The sequence below is a fragment of the Dermacentor variabilis genome, chromosome 8, assembly GCF_050947875.1.
Source record: "Dermacentor variabilis isolate Ectoservices chromosome 8, ASM5094787v1, whole genome shotgun sequence".
NCBI classification, from domain to species: Eukaryota; Metazoa; Arthropoda; class Arachnida; order Ixodida; family Ixodidae; genus Dermacentor; species Dermacentor variabilis.
In genome coordinates, this window is record NC_134575.1 from 45639375 (window position 1) to 45662249 (window position 22875).

Sequence of the window (22875 nt, forward strand, 5' to 3'; positions counted from 1 at the left end):
CATGCGCCGGCTTCTTATATACAGCACAGTGTCCTCAGACTTGTGGTTAAGCTACCGCTAAACTTGGACGACCAACATCTAGTTTCGTTTCTGGACCACGCTCCGGATGCTAGACGCACAGGTTGTGCGCTCAATTAATTCGGCACTGTTTCGGCGTTAGCCTCGAATGTGACCTGACGCGCACAATTAACTATACTCCAACGTGATACACGGGCGTAAGCGCGCGCTCGCATTTTTCAAGCTTGGAGTTCGCTCGTAATTTTTTAAAGAGTCTAAGAAATTACACCTTTTGGGGCTAACCTTGTCCCACAAGGATAATCGCCATCTGCCTTGTCGCATTTCCTTGCTTCAATGCTGCGAGCCCGGTTTTCCAAGTCACGAACGGCATGCGCGTTATGAGCGTGACACATTGTCGACTGGAAAGTAGCGAGCGCCGAGTTTTCAAGAAAGGAAACGTAAGCAAGGCCGATGACTATCATTGTTGTGGGTCTAATACAAACCCCAAAGGGTGCAACTGTTTTAAGAAAGATACCACCTTAAAAACTTTTCCTCCTCAAAACAGTTCGAACCTGAGAAAGTACTTTGAAATCTGTGACGTCACACTGCCAGTTTCTTTGGACATAGCGGCAATGAGGCTTCAGCAGAAAATTCAAGGGTAGTATTGCTTCCATGTTCTCTGCTATGGTAACCAACCCTTTTCCGCTAAGTGAATGAAAATATTAGTCCTGAATGAACACTTTATCAGTATAAACTGATTTAGGGCTGTTCAGTGTCTAAGCTGCGCTGCCCTACTATGAAAAGTTTTTCCATTGGCAACAAGTTTCTGGCAGCGGTAACGCAGCTCAGCAGCAGCAACAACTAGGTGTGCAACAACTCAGGCGACAAGTCTGAATAATTAAAAGGAAATTTTCCCAATGGCCATAATCCTGAGTCATGTCAACTCTTGCCAATAAAAAGTGCCTGTGAAGCAAGGCCAAAGCTCCTGTTGGTACGACAGAAATAGCTCACAACGGCACCAACACTTGGCCAAATTTATTGGCCAGAGCAAGAAGCACAGAAAACAACTTTGCAGTCTGTGCTTGCTACTCCAGTTGAACCCTCCCTACCAGCTTAGACTAAATGCACATTAAAAAGAATGAGGCACAACATGCAACAAGAAATGAAGACGTGTGGTGCTGAAATGCTACAACAAAAAGCCTGCACTTCTGCAATTTGTCCTCTGTTCAATTTGCATTCTACACTACGTCAATGGAAAATGAAATGGACCGTTACACAATATGAGCATGTGGCTGTCTGTTTGCACTAAAAGGAAAGTCCATAATTTTGCATGGATTTCATCTACTTGCACTCATTTTTCTGCTATGGCAGTTAGGAGCATAAGCTAGCCATGTTGTTTTTTCATCCTTCCTTTACTCCAACATCGTTGTGCCGCCACCAACATTATCATGCTGTTATCATCAGGACACCTCTTTATCCTTGACTTCACGGTAGCCACATGAAAACAGAACTAGGTTGTCACCACTGACTGAACTTATGCTTCGACACATTTTGGCAACCTGTGCATTTGGGAGTCTGATGCACTGGCCACTAGTAACTATTACAGATTTGCACTTGGCAATTTGCGTTTGGTTTTGTGCACTACACAGCATGTAAGTGTGTTGGCATCTGGGTACCTCCGGAGACAAAACACGCGATACTGAGGTGAACAAAGACTACACTGTTCTTACTGCAAAGAAGTTGTTTTTGAGAAGATGGTGACCTTCTCAAGAACAATCACTGCAAAAACCACCTGCTGTTGTAGCAAATGAGTTCAGAGCCAGTAGAATTGCTGATGACTGCAGATATTTTTTTCGTTCTCGTTAGGAAACAAGTTTACATGTGTGGTTTTTCTATTAGCTTCACCTACATAGTTAGCAGATCCCTTCGCTTAGCAGCTGGACTTCGTAAGATACCACAGGGAAGTCAGCTAAACAAACAATGAACACGACAAAGGACAATGCTCCAATGTTCCTTGCCCTCCTACTTGCCTAGTTAGCTGGCTTCCCTATGCTGTCTTCATAGCAGTGTGCAATTTCATAATGCACTCACATAGGTGAACCTCATTACATTCTCAGCTTAGAAACAGTGTGTGTTGTTAATGAAACATGTTTGGCACGACCCGCTATTAGGAGGTAAACCAAATAAATGTCTAAACCAACATAACTTCCAACATTTCTTGTATTTTTCCCAGGGCAAAAAAACAAAAACAAAATTGTCTATTGATAAAAAGAAGTCACAGTTCCGCCCGACAGGTGAAGCATTGATTGTGAGTAGTATACCAAGTAGGGTTAGTTGCTTTATCAATTGTGTAAACTGCTGTACAAGCACGTTGTCAAGCACGCACAGGAAAACACGAACACATCCCGCTTGATGATTGTGGCCATTCGCTGTCAGAGTGCTGGCATGATGAAGAGTGGTAGCAGCAGAGAGTGAATTCCTCATCGTGCTGCCCCTCACTTCAATGCGGACTAAGCGCACGAGAACACAGCGCACACGATGTCATCAGCTATCTCAGGTCGGCTAGCCTTTGAGCCCAGCACAGATCGGATCCGAGACAGGATGCGTGCAGCCTTGCTTAGCCGCTGCAAGCGCGTGCACGTCTCCCCCCCCCCCCCCCCGGCGGTTCTTGTACGTGTGAGAAGACGACGACGTGCATCCTCCCCGCTTTCCTCCCTTGCGAGTGCGAGAAGACACCATTGCATCAGGCCACCATACTTCTAGGCTCACCCTCACAAGCTCTCACTTGCACCTACAGCTTATGATGCAGGGCCACGATGTTATCACATTTGGACTTTATACGGTACATCACAGTCATGCGAACGACAGAAATTTGCCATTTGGCAGGGACGCCATAACAACGATAAAGTTTTCAATAAATAGAGATGTGCGCCTGTATCAACATTTCCTAATGCCTGAATGCCTGACATGTCCGCCCAAGCTCTATGGCTATGCACATTCCAAGGAGCCTGTGCACTCCTACATTCTAGCGTGCCAGTGCCTACTCAGGTGAGACGCTCGACAAATGTGTCTCAAGATAAGTGGGGAATTTGCCGTCACGAAATCGCAGCATGTCCTACTAAGTACTACTGCCTCCAGCTGCTAGGCTGTGTGATACAATGCTGCTGTTGGCACGTGAAGTTTCAGTGCCTGTTGCCCGTAATGATTATTGGATGGAACAAAGGCACAGTTGAACCCTGATATAATAAAGTCGGTAAAACGAGCAATTTGCTTCGTTGTATCGAAAAATTTGTTGCACTGAAATTCAACCTTTTATGCAAATAAGTACAGTCACCAATCAATTTTTCTTGAACAGTAAAGGGCCGCAGAAGTTTGCGAATTATCGGGCAATCGAAAAAAAAGTGAATTTGAATGAGAAAACAATTATTTTGATATATTTGGGAGTCGGTGACGAATGGCGTGGTTTCATGCCACATACGTCGGCAATATCTTCTTGGCACTACGAATTAATCGAAACCAGCCACGCTTTCGCATGTCCTCCGCCCCGCAGCTGATAACCTCGCCCACACAAGGACGACACTACCTTGAAAAGCGCCGGCAGCGGGGAGCGAATTCTTTGTCTGCCTCTTGCTCCAACGGGTCACCAAAACTCCAGATTACGCAAACTCCAACACTAGACATGCGGTTGGACAGCTCACGTGGCACCACGCCATCTCGGCACGCCCACTCCTTGCACATGCAGCAGATTACCTGTAAAGCAGGGTGCGCAGCTGCGTATGCGCTCAGCCGCGCTTACAGCCATGCGCAGCCACACACAGCCACGGCCGAGACGTGTGCCAACTTACCCCCACCCATCCCTTTGCGTGCGCTTGATCGTGTACCTCTTTTTCTTTGCTCGCACAGGAAAGTGGCACTTGTGAAGCCACCATCTTTCTTCTTTCACCCTCGCACATTTTCACTCGTACCAAAAGTTCAAAGTGCGCGGGGTGCGATAGGCTCTTATCGCACTTGGACTTGACACGGAACATGATGCGGCTCCACTTCAGCGGTCGCTCTAGTTGCACGGTGCGTCATTTGATAGCTGCGTTTGCAAGTAGCCGCTTGTGATTCAACCATTTGACCATCTGTGTCCGCGGAAGTTTCCACTTGTTGTCTCGAAATTTCTTTGCGGTGGCAGTGAAATTTTGTTATATTGAAATCGCATACGAACACACTTTGTTATATTGAGGTTCTAAATACATGGTTTCTATGGACAAGAGGTTATGAAAAGTTCAGTACTTCGCTATATCGAGAATTTCGTTATATTGAAGCTTGTTACGTCGAGGCTCAACTGTATTTCTGTGCCGAATGTGACTTTGTTAATCGAGTGTACTTGCTAATTAGGTGTTTGTTTTAAGAGTGGACCACACTGTATAAGAAACACAAACGAACAGAATACGTGAAATGTCTAGAAACTCTTTTTTTATATGTATGCAACATGGCCCTAGCAGCACCGAGGCATTCTTTTCCTCTGGTACAAGTTAGGGTCAAAGGTCAAGTAGAACCTACAAAAAAAAAAAAAAGAGTAGGGGAGAGAGAAGCTGCTCTTCACTTCGACAGGGACTGAAGACGATGGCAGTGGTGCGACTGAGACTGCTGCTACCTGCAAAAAAACAAATTGAGAGCAGTAAATACAAAATGCTCATATAAATCTTAACTAGCAAATACACCCACTGTCTCTATACAAAAAAGAAAAAAAGAAAGTAAAAGATCGCGCTAATGCTCAACGTACGTTTACTTCCCTGTGCGCAAAGTGCAAGTGCTGTCTGCTCTGATGGACGATAATTAGTGTTGATGTTGATGGCGAATGCTTAATTTCTTTAGCATTTAGTATAGTATGAGAGTGGTGAGTTGATGCTAAATGTTACTTTGCACGCACCATTGTAGTGCATTACTGTTCATGACGTATGAGAAAGTTAGGTCTTTATCATTCCCCCACATGGCACATCGTATCATGGTAGAAGTGCTAAACTTTCAATTACAGTAAAACCTCGCTAAACCGTACCCGCTAAAACAGTAGTTTCATTTTAAAAGTAGTAAAGTCAAATCCCCGGCTCAGTGGCCATTGAACATAAAATGTGTTTTGTATCTGCATAAACTGTGCTAGCTTATTGCGTATGCATCGGTTAAAACGTAGTGTTTCCACTTTTCGTCGCACAAACACGGCTGTGCGTCACCTCCATCGGGCGGCCCGACAGCACAACATGCCTCAGAGATCCGAACAACGGCCTCCAAACGCCCTGTGCGTTTGCGCGTGAAGCCACATCAACATCAACATTATTTCGACGTCGTGCGAGAGAGCGTTGTGGCGTCATGCAAGCGAGGATAAAAAAGACGCCGGTTGCTCAGCATAGAAGAAAAATTAGACATTGTCCGTGCGATCGCACGTGACACGAAAAAGTTGGCACTGGCACACGACAGGGATCTGCTGTTGACTACTGTTTGTGGCATTTGGAATGCGAAGAAGTTGCTCGGCAGTGCTGCTGCGACCACGAAGAGATGTCAGCTACGAGGTTCGACTTTTGGCCATCGTTGCCTCTGTTGTTGCTGAAGTGCCGACTAGCGACAGTGATGAGGACCACACGGAAAGCGACAGCACAGGCGATTCAGGCCCGACAGTGGCAGAAGCTGTGCATTACGTCAGCCTCGTGAATGCAATCGTCGCGACAAGAACAGGGGCGCGATAACGTAACTCTATTCCAATCTCCGGCACCCGGCAATGAAAAAGGCGCCCTGGGACTTCTTCAGCACTACTTCGCGCGTGCACGGAGAATACGTAACGCCAACGAGGAATCTGCCATGTGAGTGTTTGCCGGGAAAGAGGGGGCTGGCTGAAAAGCCGACATGCAGCTTCAGTAAGTTTGAGGTCGCTGTCATCGTGCTATGCCGCCGCGGCATCAAACGAAAATGATATTTTTGTCGCGCGAAGTGAATAAATACTGCATGTTTCTTCCTCCTTTCATCGCACTCTCTCCGAGTTCCGTTTTTGACAGGTACGTGGGCGATCTCATGCTATTTCGGTTAAACAGTACTACCGTTTAGTACGTACTTTTTCCGAGCTCCAGCCAACTACGGTTCAACAAGGTTTCACTGTATTATAATAATAATGCCTTTATTTGTGTCACATGTAGGGTACACGACACTGGAGGCCAGCAGTAAAAGCTGTCAAATGACAGCTTGACAAAGCTGCAGGCCCCATACACCTGAAAGCAGTATAGCGGCATTGCTTAGATGACAAAAAAATAAATAAATATAAACAAACACGATACACAATACAATGGGGTTGTAAATGCCAAAACCACAATTGCATTACGAGGCACGTGGCAGTGGCAGACTAAGGATTAATTTTAACCACCTGGGGTTCTTTAATCAGCACCTAAATCTAAGTACACGAGCATTATTGCATTTTGCCCCCGTTGAAATGTGGCTGCCGCAGTCAGAATCAAACCTGTGGCCTCGAGCAATGCCATAGCTGCAAAGCTACCACAGTGGGCGCAGAAGTGCTGAAATGACGTGCGACACTTATAGATGCTATGGTGCTAAGACGTTGCCTAGACACTACGGTGCTCTTATGCAGATTTGAGCCTGTGCGCCGTGTGTCAGCTGTCCGCTTGAGAAATTTCCATGGTGCTAATTTTTAAGAAACAGCAGAAATGTACCATACCATATGTTCAACTTAAATTTATCCAGTTAGTTTGCAACTGCTTTCATGTCTGGAAGCTGCATTTCCTCGCCTTCTCACGTCGTCTTTGCCCTCCCCCGCTCTCCCCCCCATATATGCGAGAGGAGTGCCAAGGCTGTTAGACACTCATTTCGTGGCTGCATTGACTCTACCCGTTCTCTGTTTGCCTCTCCCCTACCTCCTGGCTACCATTCTATCCACCTCCACTCTGTATGGCTGCACATAGTAGAAAGGTAAACGCTGCAGTTTCTGCAATGATTTTGCAGGTTAATTACACGGTTACAGCCGTCAAGAGGGTATTGTGGCAACGCCCAGGAAGCTCCAGAAGGCATTGTGCGCATGCACTGTGGCGCGAATGTCCGTACGAGCTACTCGCGTCGGCTTTCCTCTCTGGCACGCTCCTGCCATGCATATGCATGCCACCACCTGACGAGGCGTGCAAGACAGCAGCAGCGCAAAAGTCAAAGGAAGAGGCCCCCCTCCAAAGAAAGCTTCGCTTTAAAAAAAAAAAGGAAAGCATGCAGCAAATCTGATTTAAAGAAACCGGCCATCACTGTGCAGCACATATTACACCCTTGCCCATGTCTACTTTGGTTACGTACTTTAATTTCATACCTACATTAATTTTATACTTCGGACAAAGAAGTGGACCCATATTAATTGGGGGGGCGGGTTATACTCGGGCAAATACTGCTAAATGAATCGACGGTATGTTCTCTTGTTCTTTTTTTTCTGCATCTTGCTTAATTCTACCCGCCGGATAATTCGATCTATCTTGCAGGTCCTGTCAGGGTTGCATTAACGGGAGTCGACTGTACCAGCTTTGTCTGTAACGTATAGTAGCAGGAGGTATACATCCCATACAATATAAATGATGCCCATATCATACACAAAGCATGGTAGAAATCATCATTCAACACTAAGCAAACATTTGCAGGCGGAAGAACGTTGCAGTCTCTTGCGGTCCGAGGAAAATACATATAAGACGAAGCCTCACCTCTGAAAGGAAATCCATAAATTTTCAAGACTATGGTACCTTCTTTACAAGACACATGATTGTGGTCAAATATACTATTCTCTGTGTATTCCCGAGTATTCCACAAATGAGTAGGACAAATGCCATGGCCCTCTAGAATTAAGACGTCCTTTCAGTCTCTGTCTGTCTGCCTGCGCATGCGTGGCCAAAGCTCATCCTCATTTGAATTGAGACTGCCTGTTGTGCTCACTGTGGATCGATTTACCCTTGTGTAAATAAACTGCTCAGTAGGAGCGTACTTATATAGTTAATAAGTCTTTCTTGACAAGATTCACTCATATTATATTTTATCATTCTCATGTATTTCTATTTAAGATATCATTTGTACCATTCTGTCACAACCCCTATCGTTGGGGTTAGCAGTATTTGAAATAAACAAATAAATTCATGTTTTAGGAATACAGCCAATGCAATTGTATATACACCAGCAAGTCTTGTACTCTTTCATGCTGTATCGGTTACAGTAAACATTTGCTGATGTGCAAAAGCATCTACAGGTTGAGCGAGCGCACTCACACACCACTCACCTGTCTCTTGTTGATGCCCGTAGCAGACGAATCAAAAGTACTCCAATAACTGCTGCTGCCGCAGCTCCGACACCGGCACCCACCCAAGCCGAAGGCTCAGCCGACGCAAGCCGGCTGCAGAAGCAGGAAGGAGATGATGGAGGGGAAGAGTCATGAGAGTGTGTTTGTGATGATGCTGGATCTGACAGTGAGCTGTTGCTAACGCTGCAAATGCAGTTTTGTTTTCATTCGTGAAGGCAACGCGCTGGCAATTTTCGGAACAATCTTCTCTAGAAAAAGGAGAGTGTTGTGATCGGATAAGTATGATAATCATTCATTGTAAATGGCCATTTTAGCTTCAATATCTGCCAAGGGCAGTCTGTACATCTATTTTCTATTTTCTATACATCTATTTTCGGCAGGCCATAACATTTCTACAACTTTCACTGTCTCCTAGAGACACGAACACAGATGTCATAGCCACAGAGGCCACAGTCAGGAAGGTCATGGACATGCCTGTTATCTATTCAAGTTCGAATTATCCAGGGGCATTGAATTTTAGGATTGAAACAACAAAAGCTATGGCCCATAAAAACGTATGGTCGGCGAGTGGTAGACAGGACTTCCAATTGAGGTTGAATTAACTGAAAAATTGAGTTAATTGAAGTCAAATTAATGGAAGTGTACTGCATGTGTTTGTAATGCATTGCACTTAACATGTGTTGACAGAAACGCGAAACCTCCTCGGCTTAACTCGCTTCTAGCACAAGTTCAGCTGCACATATAAATTAAGACGCGGGATGATACTCATTGTGTGCAGGATTTAAAAAGCTTGTTCAAGCAGGCTTTGTGCAGGTCATTAAAGGACAACTGCAATGAAATTTTTCAGCCGTGTAACAAGCCTAGTTTCAGATAGTGCAGGTACAGAGTAGCCTCCGTGCAACATTTACACTTGAAATACGAGTAGACACGCCATGAAAAGTGAAAAGAAAAATGACACCTTTGATAATGAAACTGAAAAAAAAAAGCAGAAGACACCACATACAGACGGACATCGCCTCCAGCAGGCATATGTCCAAATGTCTGTCCATCGATCCGTCTGGCCAGCCGGCTGGCACAAACAGACAGACACTGCTTGCTGGAGGCGATGCATGACTCAGAATGCTATGCAAAGGCTCCTGATAATATAATTGGATAATTAACAGCCATGCACCTTTGCCAAGACTTCTTAAGCAGTTTGTAAGGCTCATTTATTAGCAATTTAGCTGAAGTGAAGTTCCACTGCAGCTGGCTTTTATGAAATGTAATGGCAGCTCTCATAGGTGTCAGTGGTCACAAGATCAACAAAAAAGCAAACATGTCATTAAGTCAGATTCTAGGGACACATTCGTGAGTGACTCGATGACCTGTGGACACTGGCTGCAACACTAAGTTCCTCAATCACACAAGTCGCCTTAGGAGAAAAGGGATCAAAGGTGCCAGCGTGTAAGTGGAATAAACGACTAGAACAGGGAAAATTAGGGGGTCTCCAAAGAAACCGTTAAAAACAAGCAAGGGGGGAGAGGAGCCTGTGATGGGCAAAAGCTTCAGAACCACAGTTCTAGATGATCCACATTCCTGATGTTCTGTTAAGCAAGCTCCAAGAACATCTTCATGGCAGCACCGAGAGGCCGAGTTAATTGCTTCATTTAGCCATCACTTAGCAGCTCCCACGGACGCTAACTAGCGCCCCCTAGTTGGTTTTGTACGAAACACTTCCGAACAGGCACGACACAAAAGGGAAAAGCACCCTGAAAGAAATGAGCTAGCCCTCCCTGTGATTTGTCCTTTCCGAAGTCTCCCACCCACCTTGTGTATCGCGATAGCCAAGGTGCCATGGGCCGCACTAACAGCACGTGAACCAACCGTCGTAGGCTCCTGCACGGTTAAACCAATTTCACCATGTCAGCACGAGAACATTATTTATAGCATGCCCGTGCAACATAACCTGTTACACCCCCACCCCCCCTGAAAAAAAAAGGGGGGAGGGGGTGAGAAAAGATCCATGCAAGTAACTGCACACACAACAACAATCACATGCTTGTAGAAGCAGCACAGCACAGCTGCTGGCATTAAAAAACATGGTTCAGGAAAAAATCCTGTTTTATGTGTTCAGTCATCACTGCCTTCTCTGGCGCGCTCTGCCAAAGAACAGTTTCACGGCAGTGCTAAATGTACTGCCGTGAAGCTGCACCCAGAGGCTGAATTCACCTGCAACCCCGTCTCCCACCTGGTATTTCGTCGAGCCCTTTCTCGAATTATTGGCTCAAGCCACACGCGCGAGAATCCGGAAAAAAAACAACAGGCTCGTGTACTCAATCAAAACCAGTGTGGACATTCCTACACTCCGTTTTACACATGGCAGGCAACACTTTGGAGGCTAGAGAGACTTTTCTTGCCATTCACATTTGCAACCCAAAAATACTTACGGAGGTAGCTAAAGTAATGACACATTTATTAAATGAAAGGTGATGGAGGTCTGATTCAATTTACTACCAAACCAGCGAAGTGACAAGTTTTTACAAAGAGCAGCAGCCAGAGCACACTGCTTGCACTTGCGACCAAGACGTAGCCCCTTATTCTCAAAACGACCTTCGACTCGAACCTCTTCTTCCACTCCACCGAATTCAGCACAGTGCCACCCCCTTGACTGACGAAGGCACTAACACTTCTCAGGAATTGTCATGCATGATCACGATGCACGGTGACTATGCTGTAGAGAGTTGGCGCTGCCATCTGTACTTTCTCGAGTCGAGGTGGAGGGATGAGTGGAGGAATGTTCTAGAATGCGGGGAACAGTCTTGTCTCATACTGCAAGCACAAAGGTGCACGAGAGAACATGTAATATGGCGCGACAAGTTGTAGCTGTGACACAGCAGACTTCTGTTATTTCAACTCCGGTTAATTCGATTTTTCGGGATTCATCATCATCATCATCATCATCAGCCTGGTTACGCCCACTGCAGGGCAAAGGCCTCTCCCATGTTTCTCCAACAACCCCGGTCATGTACCAATTGTGGCCATGCCGTCCCTGCAAACTTCTTAATCTCATCCGCCCACCTAACTTTCTGCCGCCCCCTGCTACGCTTCCCTTCCCTTGGGATCCAGTCCGTAACCCTTAATGACCATCGGTTATCTTCCCTCCTCATTACATGTCCTGCCCATGCCCATTTCTTTTTCTTGATTTCAACTAAGATGTCATTAACTCGCGTTTGTTCCCTCACCCAATCTGCTCTTTTCTTATCCCTTAACGTTACCCCTATCATTCTTCTTTCCATAGCTCGTTGTGTCGTCCTCAATTTGAGTAGAACCCTTTTCGTAAGCCTCCAGGTTTCTGCCCCGTAGGTGAGTACTGGTAAGACACAGCTATTATATACTTTTCTCTTGAGGGATAACGGCAACCTGCTGTTCATGATTTGGGAATGCCTGCCAAACGCACTCCAGCCCATTCTTATTCTTCTGATTATTTCCGTCTCATGATCCGGATCCGCCGTCACTACCTGCCCTAAGTAGATGTATTCCCTTACGACTTCCAGTGCCTCGCTGCCTATTGTAAATTGCTGTTCTCTCCCGAGACTGTTAAGCATTACTTTAGTTTTCTGCATATTAATTTTTAGACCCACTTTTCTGCTTTGCCTCTCCAGGTCAGTGAGCATGCATTGCAATTGGTCCCCTGAGTTACTAAGCAAGGCAATATCATCAGCGAATCGCAAGTTACTAAGGTATTCTCCATTAACTTTTATCCCCAATTCTTCCCAATCCAGGTCGGGATTCATTTCATCGCAACCGAAAAACCCCGGCAGGCGCCCATGCATTTCCGTGGGCCCGAACTTTTGTTGTTCCGATCCTAAAACTAGCGCTCGCTGGATAACTGAACTTGACCAGCCAGCACGCAAGCGGCTGACCCTTGTGATGACGCCAGCGGCGGCCCATTTAGTTGCAGCATCTGTCTCGGTGGAGCTTAGGGGACAGTGAATGCGTTGAATGCCCGTCATCTCCCATCGATAATGCTTTTCAGCCTGCCTTAGGAAGGTTTTAACACAATAATGCTTGCTCCGAATGTTTTACTACAGTATTTACCAGACTCTAACGTGCACTTCTTTCTCTCTTTTTTTTTCGTCAAGAAAATTGGGCCGAAATTGCCTGTACGGTGCAATCGATATGAAACAAAAACTGCCTTTGCGACGTTTGTATGCTTCACTGCGTAACACGAATGTATTCCAGCGAAGCTGGCTTAAAAATAAAAAAGTTTAAAAATCTGCGGCAAAGCTGACTTCAGGAGACTGGTCGCTATTGAGTTGAATTCTGGGGTTTTACGTGTCTAGACCACGATTTGATTATGAGGCACACCGTAATGGGGGACTCTGGATTAATTTTGACCACCAGGGAACCTTTAATTTGGCCCCAGTGCACGGGACACAAGTGTTATTTGCATTTTGTCCCCATCGAAATGCGGCCGTGGTGGCCGGGATTCGATCCCGCGACCTCGCACTTAGCAGCGCAACACCATAGCCGCTGAGCCACGCCGCAGCTGGTATTGGTCGCCATTGTGCAACACACATTAGAGACTAGATAAAATCCTTGCCCTCCCCCCCCAGAAAAAATATTGGGTGCACATTAGATTTCTAGTTTGTTTAGAAGGTTTAATGCCATTTCCATGTTAGTTTTCTACTTTGGACACAAAAAATATGGACGCATTTGGTTCGGGGGCATGTTAGAATTGGGTAAATACTGCCAAATGAATCAGCAGTGTGCTTCGGCTGTATCTGTATCTTTTTCTGTATCTTGTTTTCTGTATCTTGTAGGACCTTTGGCTGGGATCGAATTAACCAGAGCCAAATGAACGGAAGACTGCTGTACAAGGACACACAAAGGCGTCATGGCTAGTACTGACGTGTCCCGTGTTTTTGGCCAGCTCAGCAGCATTTCCGATGAACCAATTTTTCCAATACCATGTACTACAGCTCCCAACAGTTACCTTATGCCACGATACAGACGCTTGCATTTTTCCTTTAGAATAATAAAAATACTAAGATTTCGAGCTTACCGCTGCTCTATTTCTGGTCAAATTTAGCAGCAAGACCATATTTCGTGGTCCTAATCATTCAATGTAACACCTAGCACTGTTTACCTGCCTGGGTTGTCGAGAAACAGTTTGCATTAGTCTGTGCCTCTCTTGGTGTCCACACTCTCTCTACTACCCATTAATGGGAACTAATGTTGAAGCCCATGCTTTGCCATACTGCAAACGCAGGAAGTGACAAGGTAACGTCATAGCGACCATGTTCTGGACATCACTCAGTGCAAAGGGCACAGACAAAGGAAAATAAAAAACATGCATATACTTTGACAATCCAGGCAAGTGACAGTGGCAAGTGTTAACTTGAATGACCCAAACCATAAAATGCGATCTTGCTGCTAAATTTGAGCGAGAACAGACCAAAATATCTTTTTTTTTATTGATTTTAAGTGAAAAATGTACGTCTTGGTTCAAGAAAAAAGAAAAAAGGAACGCAGCTTGAAGAGTTCCGCAAAGCACCAAGTTGCTTACGGGTAGGCAGCCATGGTGGCAAGCTTGACGTAGACGTCCCTGGGTGGCATGACCAGGCATGAGAATGTCTGGGGGGCAGGTAGGTCGTGCCTCCGGCAGAACTCTGCAGGCTGCACCGGGTAGTCCTGCCGTACGGCCGGCCTGTCACTCTTGGACGCCACTACTAAGACTGGAACGGAGCTTCCGGACAAGTGTTTCTGCAAACAGAGAAGACAGGGAACTGTTCGGTGAAAAGACAAGGACTGTGAAAGAAACAGGCTGTTCACATCACCAACACCACATCACTGATACCTGACGTGGCGGTTTCATTTTACCAGACACCACTGACATAGACACGAACACTGCGACCTTGCTATGAAAAGCAGAGTCCATTCAGCATGCGATGGGATGAAAGGGGAGGGCAAGTTTTTTTGCGTTTCCAACAGGAAACAAATAATTGGAAGCACAATTTTGGCAGCTTTCAGTGACACAATCATTGTATGGTAATCAATTACGGTACAAAGTACTATTGTACTTCGTACCGTAATTGTAAACAATTGGGTTTGTACTTCGTACCATAACTGGGCGCAGCCTGTGGCTGTCCGCCACGGACAGCCACGGGCAGCACCCAGTCTTGGAAGTCAAGCTAAGGAGAAGCGCGTTCCGCGTGATGTGTCACTTCCAGCGGGCTGTAATGGCAGCATCCTTTCGTTAGTTTTGCTTTCGAAGACATATATTTTTTAAAGCTTTTCATAATGCATTCACCCGCACTTTTACAAACGTAAACTTTTGCATGAAGACTGGTCTATACTTACACTACCTGACACTAAGCTTATTACGCGGGCTAAAGTGTCATTGTCGTTGGCCTTTAAGCAGATTAGTTTCTTTCTTTTTTCTTTCACAAGAACTGTAAATTCAGCTTAACCAAGTTGATCTTAACCAGTCTACTGTAGTGCTTAGCAGCTCTAGTCTTCCTGTGTGGGTACTATAATGGGTTAGTGGCCCGTCCTTTACGCAACCACGGCTTCGTTTTTCTACTTCCCTGCAGACACGATGGTGTGCACTCACAAGGTAGGCCCTGGCAACGTGCTCGAATGAACGCGGGTTGCTGGCATCGAACAGAAGGCACACAGCATCGCAGCTCAGCTCCGGGGCCACGGCCGTGTCGTGCTGCCCAAACAGGTCCACCTCGTGGAGCTGCAAGGATGCATGGATGTGGAAGCATTAAAAACCACATTCCTCACACAAACACAACAAATTTGTCCGGGACCAGGACGAATTTTTCTACAACTCTGAGGCTTTTCTTTCGAGGGACCCGTATGGGTTTCCTTTGTAACAATTGCTACGAATGTGGGGATGTCCGATTTTCCCTTTATTAAACACACTCTCACAGCCAGCTAGCACCTGTACTTTAACTTTCAGTTGAGCTACATTACCAAGTTAATCTTCTACAATAACAAAAAAAAGGCACTTTAATAAGGCAGGAAAGCTGCTAAAGCAAAGAGACGTGTGCAATGTCCCCTTTTAAGTTTACGCACCAAGTCAACAGCCTAGTTAATTGTTCATCAGGGGTGGGGGGGGGGGGAAGAGAAGGAAGAAACAAAGCGTTACATTTTATTCTAAAAAAGCCAGATTGGACTTTGCACATTTTGAGGGCTTTCACCGTGCTCACAAATGCCAAAGTAGGCAAACATCCCTTCAGATCCATGATGCAACACCGACGTGCCGGTGCCGAAGCTTTGGCACCGAATTCAAAATGCAAAAGCTTGGCCTTCACTGTCGCTTCTAGTAAGCAACCTCTTACCCCTAAATTAATAAACATAATGCTTTGAAATAATATTTTATTAGTCTAAATTGATTTGTGTTTCTTTTTAGTGTCCCTTTACCACCTTCCCAATTTGAAGGATCAGTATGTTTCTGTGATTCCTTCAGCTAAAAACTTTTCTTGCTGCGACAGCAGAAGACCAGATGCCATTTCCTCAACAGAAACTTTTCTGCAATGCACACAATGTCATCTTCCAATCCTGAAATTCTGCCTGCTGTGGCATACACAACAGATGCTAACATAGATTGTGTGGCACACGATACACTGCAGGAATTGCCAAGCGATAAAACTCCATAATAGCTAGCATGTTACTACGAGGGCGAATCAAAAAGTCTTCACCCATATTTTTTTTAGCCAAATTACGACTGCATTGAGTGCGAAATCAACATCTCCATTCCCAGTGGTTGACCGTTTTTGGACCGGCCCAGCCGTATGTGCCAGTAGCTCCATGGCACTCTGCTGCTGACAGTTGTTGAAGATGGCAGTTGCGCTTCGCACGTCGACGGCGTACGAGCAATGTGCGATTTGTTTTCTATGGACCACCTACCATACAGTCTCAACCTCACCCCTAGTGATTTCCCCATTTTCAGGTTGCTGAAGAACTTCCTGGCATGACAGCGATTCACGAGCAATGATGAAGCCAAGACAATAGTCCGACGGTGGTTCCACAATCAGCCGGACGGATTCTACCACAGGGGTTTCTCAAATTTAGTGCTGTGATGGGACAAATGTCTCAACCGGTGTGGGGACAATGTGGAAAAAGTAGTGTAAGGTACGTAGAATTGTACGTATATTTGTAATTACCTGTATGTACCTTATTTTGGCTAATAAAACATAGGTGGAAAGACTCTCTGATTTGCCTTTCGCGCTGCCACAGGGATGGCGAGGCCAAATGCCGTAACATTGTGGCAGGCAAAGTTTCGTTTCGTTTTTATTCCGTCATATGGCGAGGGTGAAGCTGAGAAGAAGGTGACCTGCTGAGGACACTGTGATGATGGCACAATCTCAAGGACAGACAAGGAGAAGGATGCAGATAGGCCAGTTTCAAACCCTCCATTCTTTCCGATCCAACGATTTCTGTAGGAATCGTAACATTTTACAAAAAATATCCAACAACAAGAAGAAAAAAAAACTAACACTGTAACAAAATGAATCAACCTAAGCGTCAGCGTCTGCCATTGCAAAGCATGTGGATTCGATGCCGCAGACAAACAGCACTCTCCCCGCTATCTCACTGATGTCCACGTGTCACATTACACCGAGGTTAGTTGGACATGTATGGCTGTATGTATGTATGTATTATGTAAGTCCGGAGAAGGACACACAGTCTCCAATGTACCAAGTTGTCGACCATTCACGAGAAAAGCCTTTTGATGTGCTGCCCAAGGAACCTGGCAGCGAATTTGTTCTATCGTTTGTCGCCTGTCTAGTGAGACACTTTGCAGCACCGCACAAGCATCGACACATTTCACGTATCCAAAATAAGTGCCTCCAACTAATCCTGGCAGGGAGTGACATTCCTGTAAACCCGACTTCACTCTAAAACGTCTCTGAGCCTCTCTAGCTGGCCAGCCAAAGGGGGCGAGGGGGTTCCCTTACCAGGAGATACTTCTCCTGGCCGTACACGACGATCTGGTCCACGGCGTACTTGGGACCGGGGTGTCCCGGGGGAGGACTCTGCTCCAGACTGCAGCCGAGGAGGCCCCGCAGGAAGCACGTCTTCCCCGCGCCCTGTGGCCCCAGCACCCGGCAGTGCAGCACCTGCCTTGTGCTCTGCCGCTGCTGAGACTCCAGCTGCTTTTCGCACGTCACTGCGAGTTCCAGAAAGAGAAGCAGGAGGGAGAGGACATGTCTTTTCACAACTGCTCGCTGGGCAGGTCGGTGAGCTTGAGAGGAGGTTGAGGAGGTTGGTGTCTTTTTGAGATTGCAGACATATATATATATATTCTTCATGTGTTTAACTAGAACAAGCAATAATTGCACTACAGAGAATGTTCTTGAGATTACAAAATCAGCCAATAGCTGTTGTGGGTCCGGCTGCTAACGATGACGCTGCATGAGGGTATTGCGAAAGCGAGAGCAAGCGATCTTTCACTGCTTTTGACCAGACATTGTAAGTTCCCTGCTGCACGCAGTGCAATAATAATTGGTTCACATGTTCACAGGAGCCTAGCAGGTCGGCAACATTTTCTTACCGTGTTAATTAGGTGTTTCGGGGCCCCTTTAGCTTTTTAAGGAGTCATAAATTCAAACGAATGCGAACATCCCGGTCACGTGCTTCCGAGTGTCGGATATGAGCGGCTGCTTGATCTACACGCTTTGCACGAGTGCAGCCTTTGGAAAATGGCGTTTTGTTTACAGCGCGGCATCGCTCATAGTGCACCATCATGAGCAGTCAACGCTGTATTCAAGAACAGTACGGAAAATGTGTGCAACTGCTGGATTGCACAACCAGTGTCTCACCTTGCACGGCAGAGAGTTGGTTCTCTTCACCGACCCCAATGTAGCCGAGGTATGCCAGGCACTCTAGTGTCTTGTGGACGTCCAATGCCGTAGTCAACCTGCGTGTGTGTCGGAAAAACACTTGACGACGTGCACGCCCTAGCCTTAAAAGACTTTTCCTTGCAACCTATTTCTACCACAGTGTAATTTTATTATCCAGCACTTCCTACATATCTTAGACACGCCATTGCTTTTGCAGGTGAACCGGTAACGAAACGAGGTAGGGTATTTTTCATAAGCGAGGAATCGTCAAGCTTGTGCGAGGAATACGAAGTGCAGTGCAGTCAACTTGTAACAACGAGAAAAGAAATGCTAAAAAATCCTATCATCATAGTGAATGTAAATACATTCGTACCGCTTGGTTACATGCACATACTATGTAAAGCGTACAAGACGATGCCAATGGAACCATAAATCATGCACATTACAAGCAGTATTGCTACAATTTAACCGCAAAGCATTGTAACCTATCGCATTTTACTTGCTGCCTTTATGTTTAAAGAAGCTGGCAGGTGGCAACGAATGTCATGTCAATAAATCAACAAAGCTACGTAGTTGATTTTAGAGCTGAAACTTGGGCCAGGTAGTTGGTTCTGCGTTAAGTGCGTTATAAGAATTTCCAGCAAAAAAAAAAAAAAAAAATCTAGGAAGGCAAGCAACTACACAGAAGGACACTGTGAATTCTCAATACCTCACTCTAATAGGCCATAGGTTATCCTTGCTGCTCAATGCATCACTTCCTAGACTCCATCATACTTCCTCTTGATATCAACCAGGGCTGGGATAATGCAACTATTATATTCCAATTTCTTTTACTTTCGCAAATAACCAATGGTTCAAACAACAATCCACCTTCATGATAACGAGAATTGACCTATCCTAAGCAGTAGTAGATGGTAAAAAAAGGAAGAGAAGTGAGTTAAAGTAATCCGTCCGTTATACAGTAGAACTTAGTTGCAAAGAAGTTGCATCCACTGCTTTCATCGAATTCAGATGTGTACCTCCATCATATCCGATATTCTTTATAAGCATATATTTGTCACGTGCTAACATCGCCGAGAAACATTTCGTGTTTCCTTAACTATGTCCGATAATTCGTTACATCTGCATTCGTTTATCGAGGGGCAATTGTACCGACCCAGAATGTAATCTACAGGCACCGGCTCCCTAAACCACACTGTTATCCAGCTTGAATTCGGTGTCTAACATCTCAGTAAATTAAACAAAGATGTGATGGCTGTAGCGAGGGGACGAGAGGTCCTTGCTGAAGGGTTTATACTAAAGGTGCACGCAGGCTGGCAGCCTCAAAGCAACACAAAGCACACCTACACGTCACACAGTACACGGGAGTCACAGAGATGCAGTATAGCACAGTGGCATACGGTCAGGCCACGCGACACCCCAAGACTGCCGCTAGCACGCATTGCCCGACCTATTTACTAGAAGCGACATGTTACAGAGAAGCCGAAGCAACCTGCTGCACGTTTGGAAGTGTCTGGAAGCCTGTTAGACAATAACATAAAAGTGATTTGCATTTTATTTTAATAACTTTAACAGAAGACCTAGCGCTTACCGCTTGTTTGTTGCTGCTAACCTTTTTAACTAAAATTTTGCGTTTAAGATTGCACGTTTTCACAAGTGTTGATTTAAAGAAAAAAGATACTGGCATTGTTGTTTGTCTGCTTGGTCAAGACATTTCGCTGCTGTCGGGACATTTTGTGAGACCCTTCCACGTCTTACCAGCAGCTCACTTCTTGAGTGACCGGAAGAGGTGTGTGTGCCTACTGGGTCCTGTTACGATCTCGAATACGGAGCATGCAAGGTGGGCGAAAGAAGAGCGCATCTCCACAACGTGAGAAACAGCTCTGATTGGCTGCCAGTACAGCTGTTAGACGTCCCTGCACTCATACTATGACCAGAGACGGCTTGTGCGTGAGTGTATAATTAAGGAATACATATTGCGTTTTTTCCAGTAACGAATGAACACATGCCTTGTCCTGTGAAAGTGGCCTCTTTCCACTCTAAGTGTGTTTCACTGGATGACAAGGCTGTATATTAGACCTCCGCCTCACGCGTTCCTCAAAGCATGTCTCAACCTGAAGCGAAACTGAGTTCGGCCTACAGCGCCTACACACAAATGGCTCAGATTTAAATTTGGCTTCAGCTAGCTACCAGCACATAATGGCAACTTCAATGCAGCTGTGCTGCATGACAAGACTTCTTTTTTTTTTTTTTTTGTGGTGTGGTTGGGGCAGTTTTTCAGGAGATTTATCACCCTGCCCATATGATCAGAAGGATGGTCAGAATTTGGGAGTCTCCCGGAGAAATAGGGAGAGTTGGCAGGTATAACATCCACTCACGCCCAGTGGGCCAGGTATCCACGTAGCGTCAGCCAGCCGGCATCACTGGTGGCTACGATGCCTACAAGGTCCGAGCCCCAAGGCTGCGTCGGACACACTGCAAACAGGCTTGCCAGCTCGGACGGGCAGAGGCAGCCGTCTACATCCTGCGCACACGACAAGGAGCAACAATCGTGAGAAAAGTCAGAGCTACGTACTGAATGCTGGCATGTGCCAGATGTTGGTCAAATAGGAGGTGCCAGGTATGCACAATTTTTCCAACTAAACCGACGGATGGTTTGCAATCAAACATCGCATGGAAGTGGCAATTCACACACAGCATATGCTATCTAGGAAAGCTAGATAGGCAGAAGTAGCCAGACAAGAAAAGGTAAGATTGTGCAGCAACGGAAAAGCGCCACCCTCTGCCCCAGTTACATTAAAACACGGTGCACGCAGCGTTCTGCCTCAACAATCTGTACAGTTAGTGTACTGCGGGAGGTTATTAGCTCTTAGGGAGCAAAGCGCATGACAATACAATGGTACGAACATAAAAGCAGGGCATTTATCACTCCTCCTAAGCAACAATGCCAACTAGCCATTGTGTGCACATGGACTAGTTCGTTGATGGAATGTGCTCAAGAATCGAGGAAGTTCGTATCATACACCAAAGGAATGTTCGCAAATGCCAGGCTTTGACGTCTAGATTGTTCCCAAGGGCGGTCACGTTAACTGAAGCGTGTATTAGAGTAAAACCTAGCTAATTCAACCCTCATTAATTCGAAAAATCAGTTTCATTTTGATGTGTCCTCTGATCCCGGCAGGCGCGTGCATCATTGTTTATTGGCATCAAACTCTGGTTAATTCGGGCGAATTTGGCCACACATCATTTAATTCAGACAACCCTAAGAGCACAGCAGCGCTAGGGTCCACCCAAAATGAAGCGGCGAAGTCTGCATCGCCACAGTCATCCGTGGAAATTGTACAGCATGCCAAACGGGGATGACAGGAACACCGGAATGCTTAGTGCCTATTTGGGACTATATAGCCTTTATTCTTGCATTTACCGTCGCATATGACACCGCATTGGCCCCGTGCCTTCAAAACTGTGTAGTTGCCATCCATGATAGGGTCCATTGTGACTACAGTCTCGCTTGCACTGGTTGTGGCAAACATTAGCCTCATTTTTATTCGGCGCGCATGGGCTGCCTACATTCAGCTGCCTGCACTGTTTCTAGAGTTAGGATAAAAGATCAGTTCAGCTGTGGCTTCACTAATAGTAGGGGTGCTCCAAGACCACCTTGTACTCTGCCTCAGCTCATTTCTTCCTTGGAGCTGCATTTGGGTCACTGCTTACACCAGGCATCCATTGACTTGCCACAAGATCAGTCACAAGATTTAGCTTCTGAAGTTTGGTTTTTGGTACCCTGTCCAGTTATTATGTCACACAGTGCTGTACTAGGTAATTTAAGCTCGAACACTTTTCCTCGGCGCGCGTCCTGTGCTGCCAGTATCTGGCAAACTCGAGTTCCAGGAGAAAGTCATGCCTACAGGTGAAGAACAGAGAGCGCTTTGACGTATGACGGCCTTACGACGAGGCTGCTTCGAAACTCGCTGCAAAAGCGTTGTGCTCACTCACCTTGTCATGTTTTTCAAAAAGAGACGTGACAAATGCAAGACCCTTGGCACTTAGCTCTGTGCTGCTGCCGGGAGGCACTCGAATCCTGCAAACCGAGACAAGAAAGAAAGAAAGAAAAAGAAAAAAAAAAGCTGACATCAACCTTCAATCTGCATGTCGCTGTAAAAAGTTCCATGCAGTACAGAACAAACACAGTACGACAGCAAAGTACATAGTAATATGTATCGTCTATGCGCCATCTCGCAAATTATTTGCGGCGCTGCCGAAGGTACAAGGCCTGCACAAGTAATATTCTTGCCCGGTGAAATATAGTTCCGGTGTAAATGTCTAATCATTGGCGGTATTAGAGAGAGTTAATTTTTGATTGGTACATGATATGTTTCAGTGATATGGGACATGCTAGGACCTTTGTCCATGTGCATTGTATATCATGAATTACTGTGGTGGTGAGCAGACGACAAGGTGCGGATGAACACATCTCGAGGGGCACTCAGCTTTCTCATTGGCTTGGGAGCTTCCACAGTGCTGCAAACAAATTATGAAATGAAGTATGGACAAAACTTGTCTGAAATTTCGTTCTTTGTAGTCGACAGTTATAGCTGGGTCTGTTAGAACCATAAATTGTTGCACAAAAAACATCGGCAGACCAAACTATGTGATAAGAATGGTCTGTTGTATATCCAAAGGTACGTTAGATGTGGATCTGTCGCAATGAGCCCTCAATTCATGGTATTGCACAAA

General features: G+C 45.8%; 1 protein-coding gene across 2 annotated transcripts in view; it reads right to left on the minus strand.

Annotated features, from left to right (window-relative positions):
- Nucleotides 1–4432: 4432 nt before the first annotated feature.
- Nucleotides 4433–22875, minus strand: part of Miro (mitochondrial Rho GTPase) — a 34230-nt gene continuing 15787 nt past the window's right edge. Inside the window, exons 11-19 of one of the 2 annotated variants that reach the window (XM_075702095.1) lie at nt 22135–22219; nt 20517–20662; nt 18118–18215; nt 17254–17465; nt 14898–15026; nt 13851–14047; nt 10109–10177; nt 8282–8395; nt 4433–4639 (exon numbers count right to left, since the gene is read on the minus strand). In XM_075702095.1, coding sequence (XP_075558210.1) covers nt 4636–4639; nt 8282–8395; nt 10109–10177; nt 13851–14047; nt 14898–15026; nt 17254–17465; nt 18118–18215; nt 20517–20662; nt 22135–22219 — 1054 coding nt within the window. In that variant the 3' untranslated portion in view covers nt 4433–4635. The remainder of the gene's footprint in view (nt 4640–8281; nt 8396–10108; nt 10178–13850; nt 14048–14897; nt 15027–17253; nt 17466–18117; nt 18216–20516; nt 20663–22134; nt 22220–22875) is intronic. The other variant, XM_075702096.1, reaches the window with a different exon arrangement.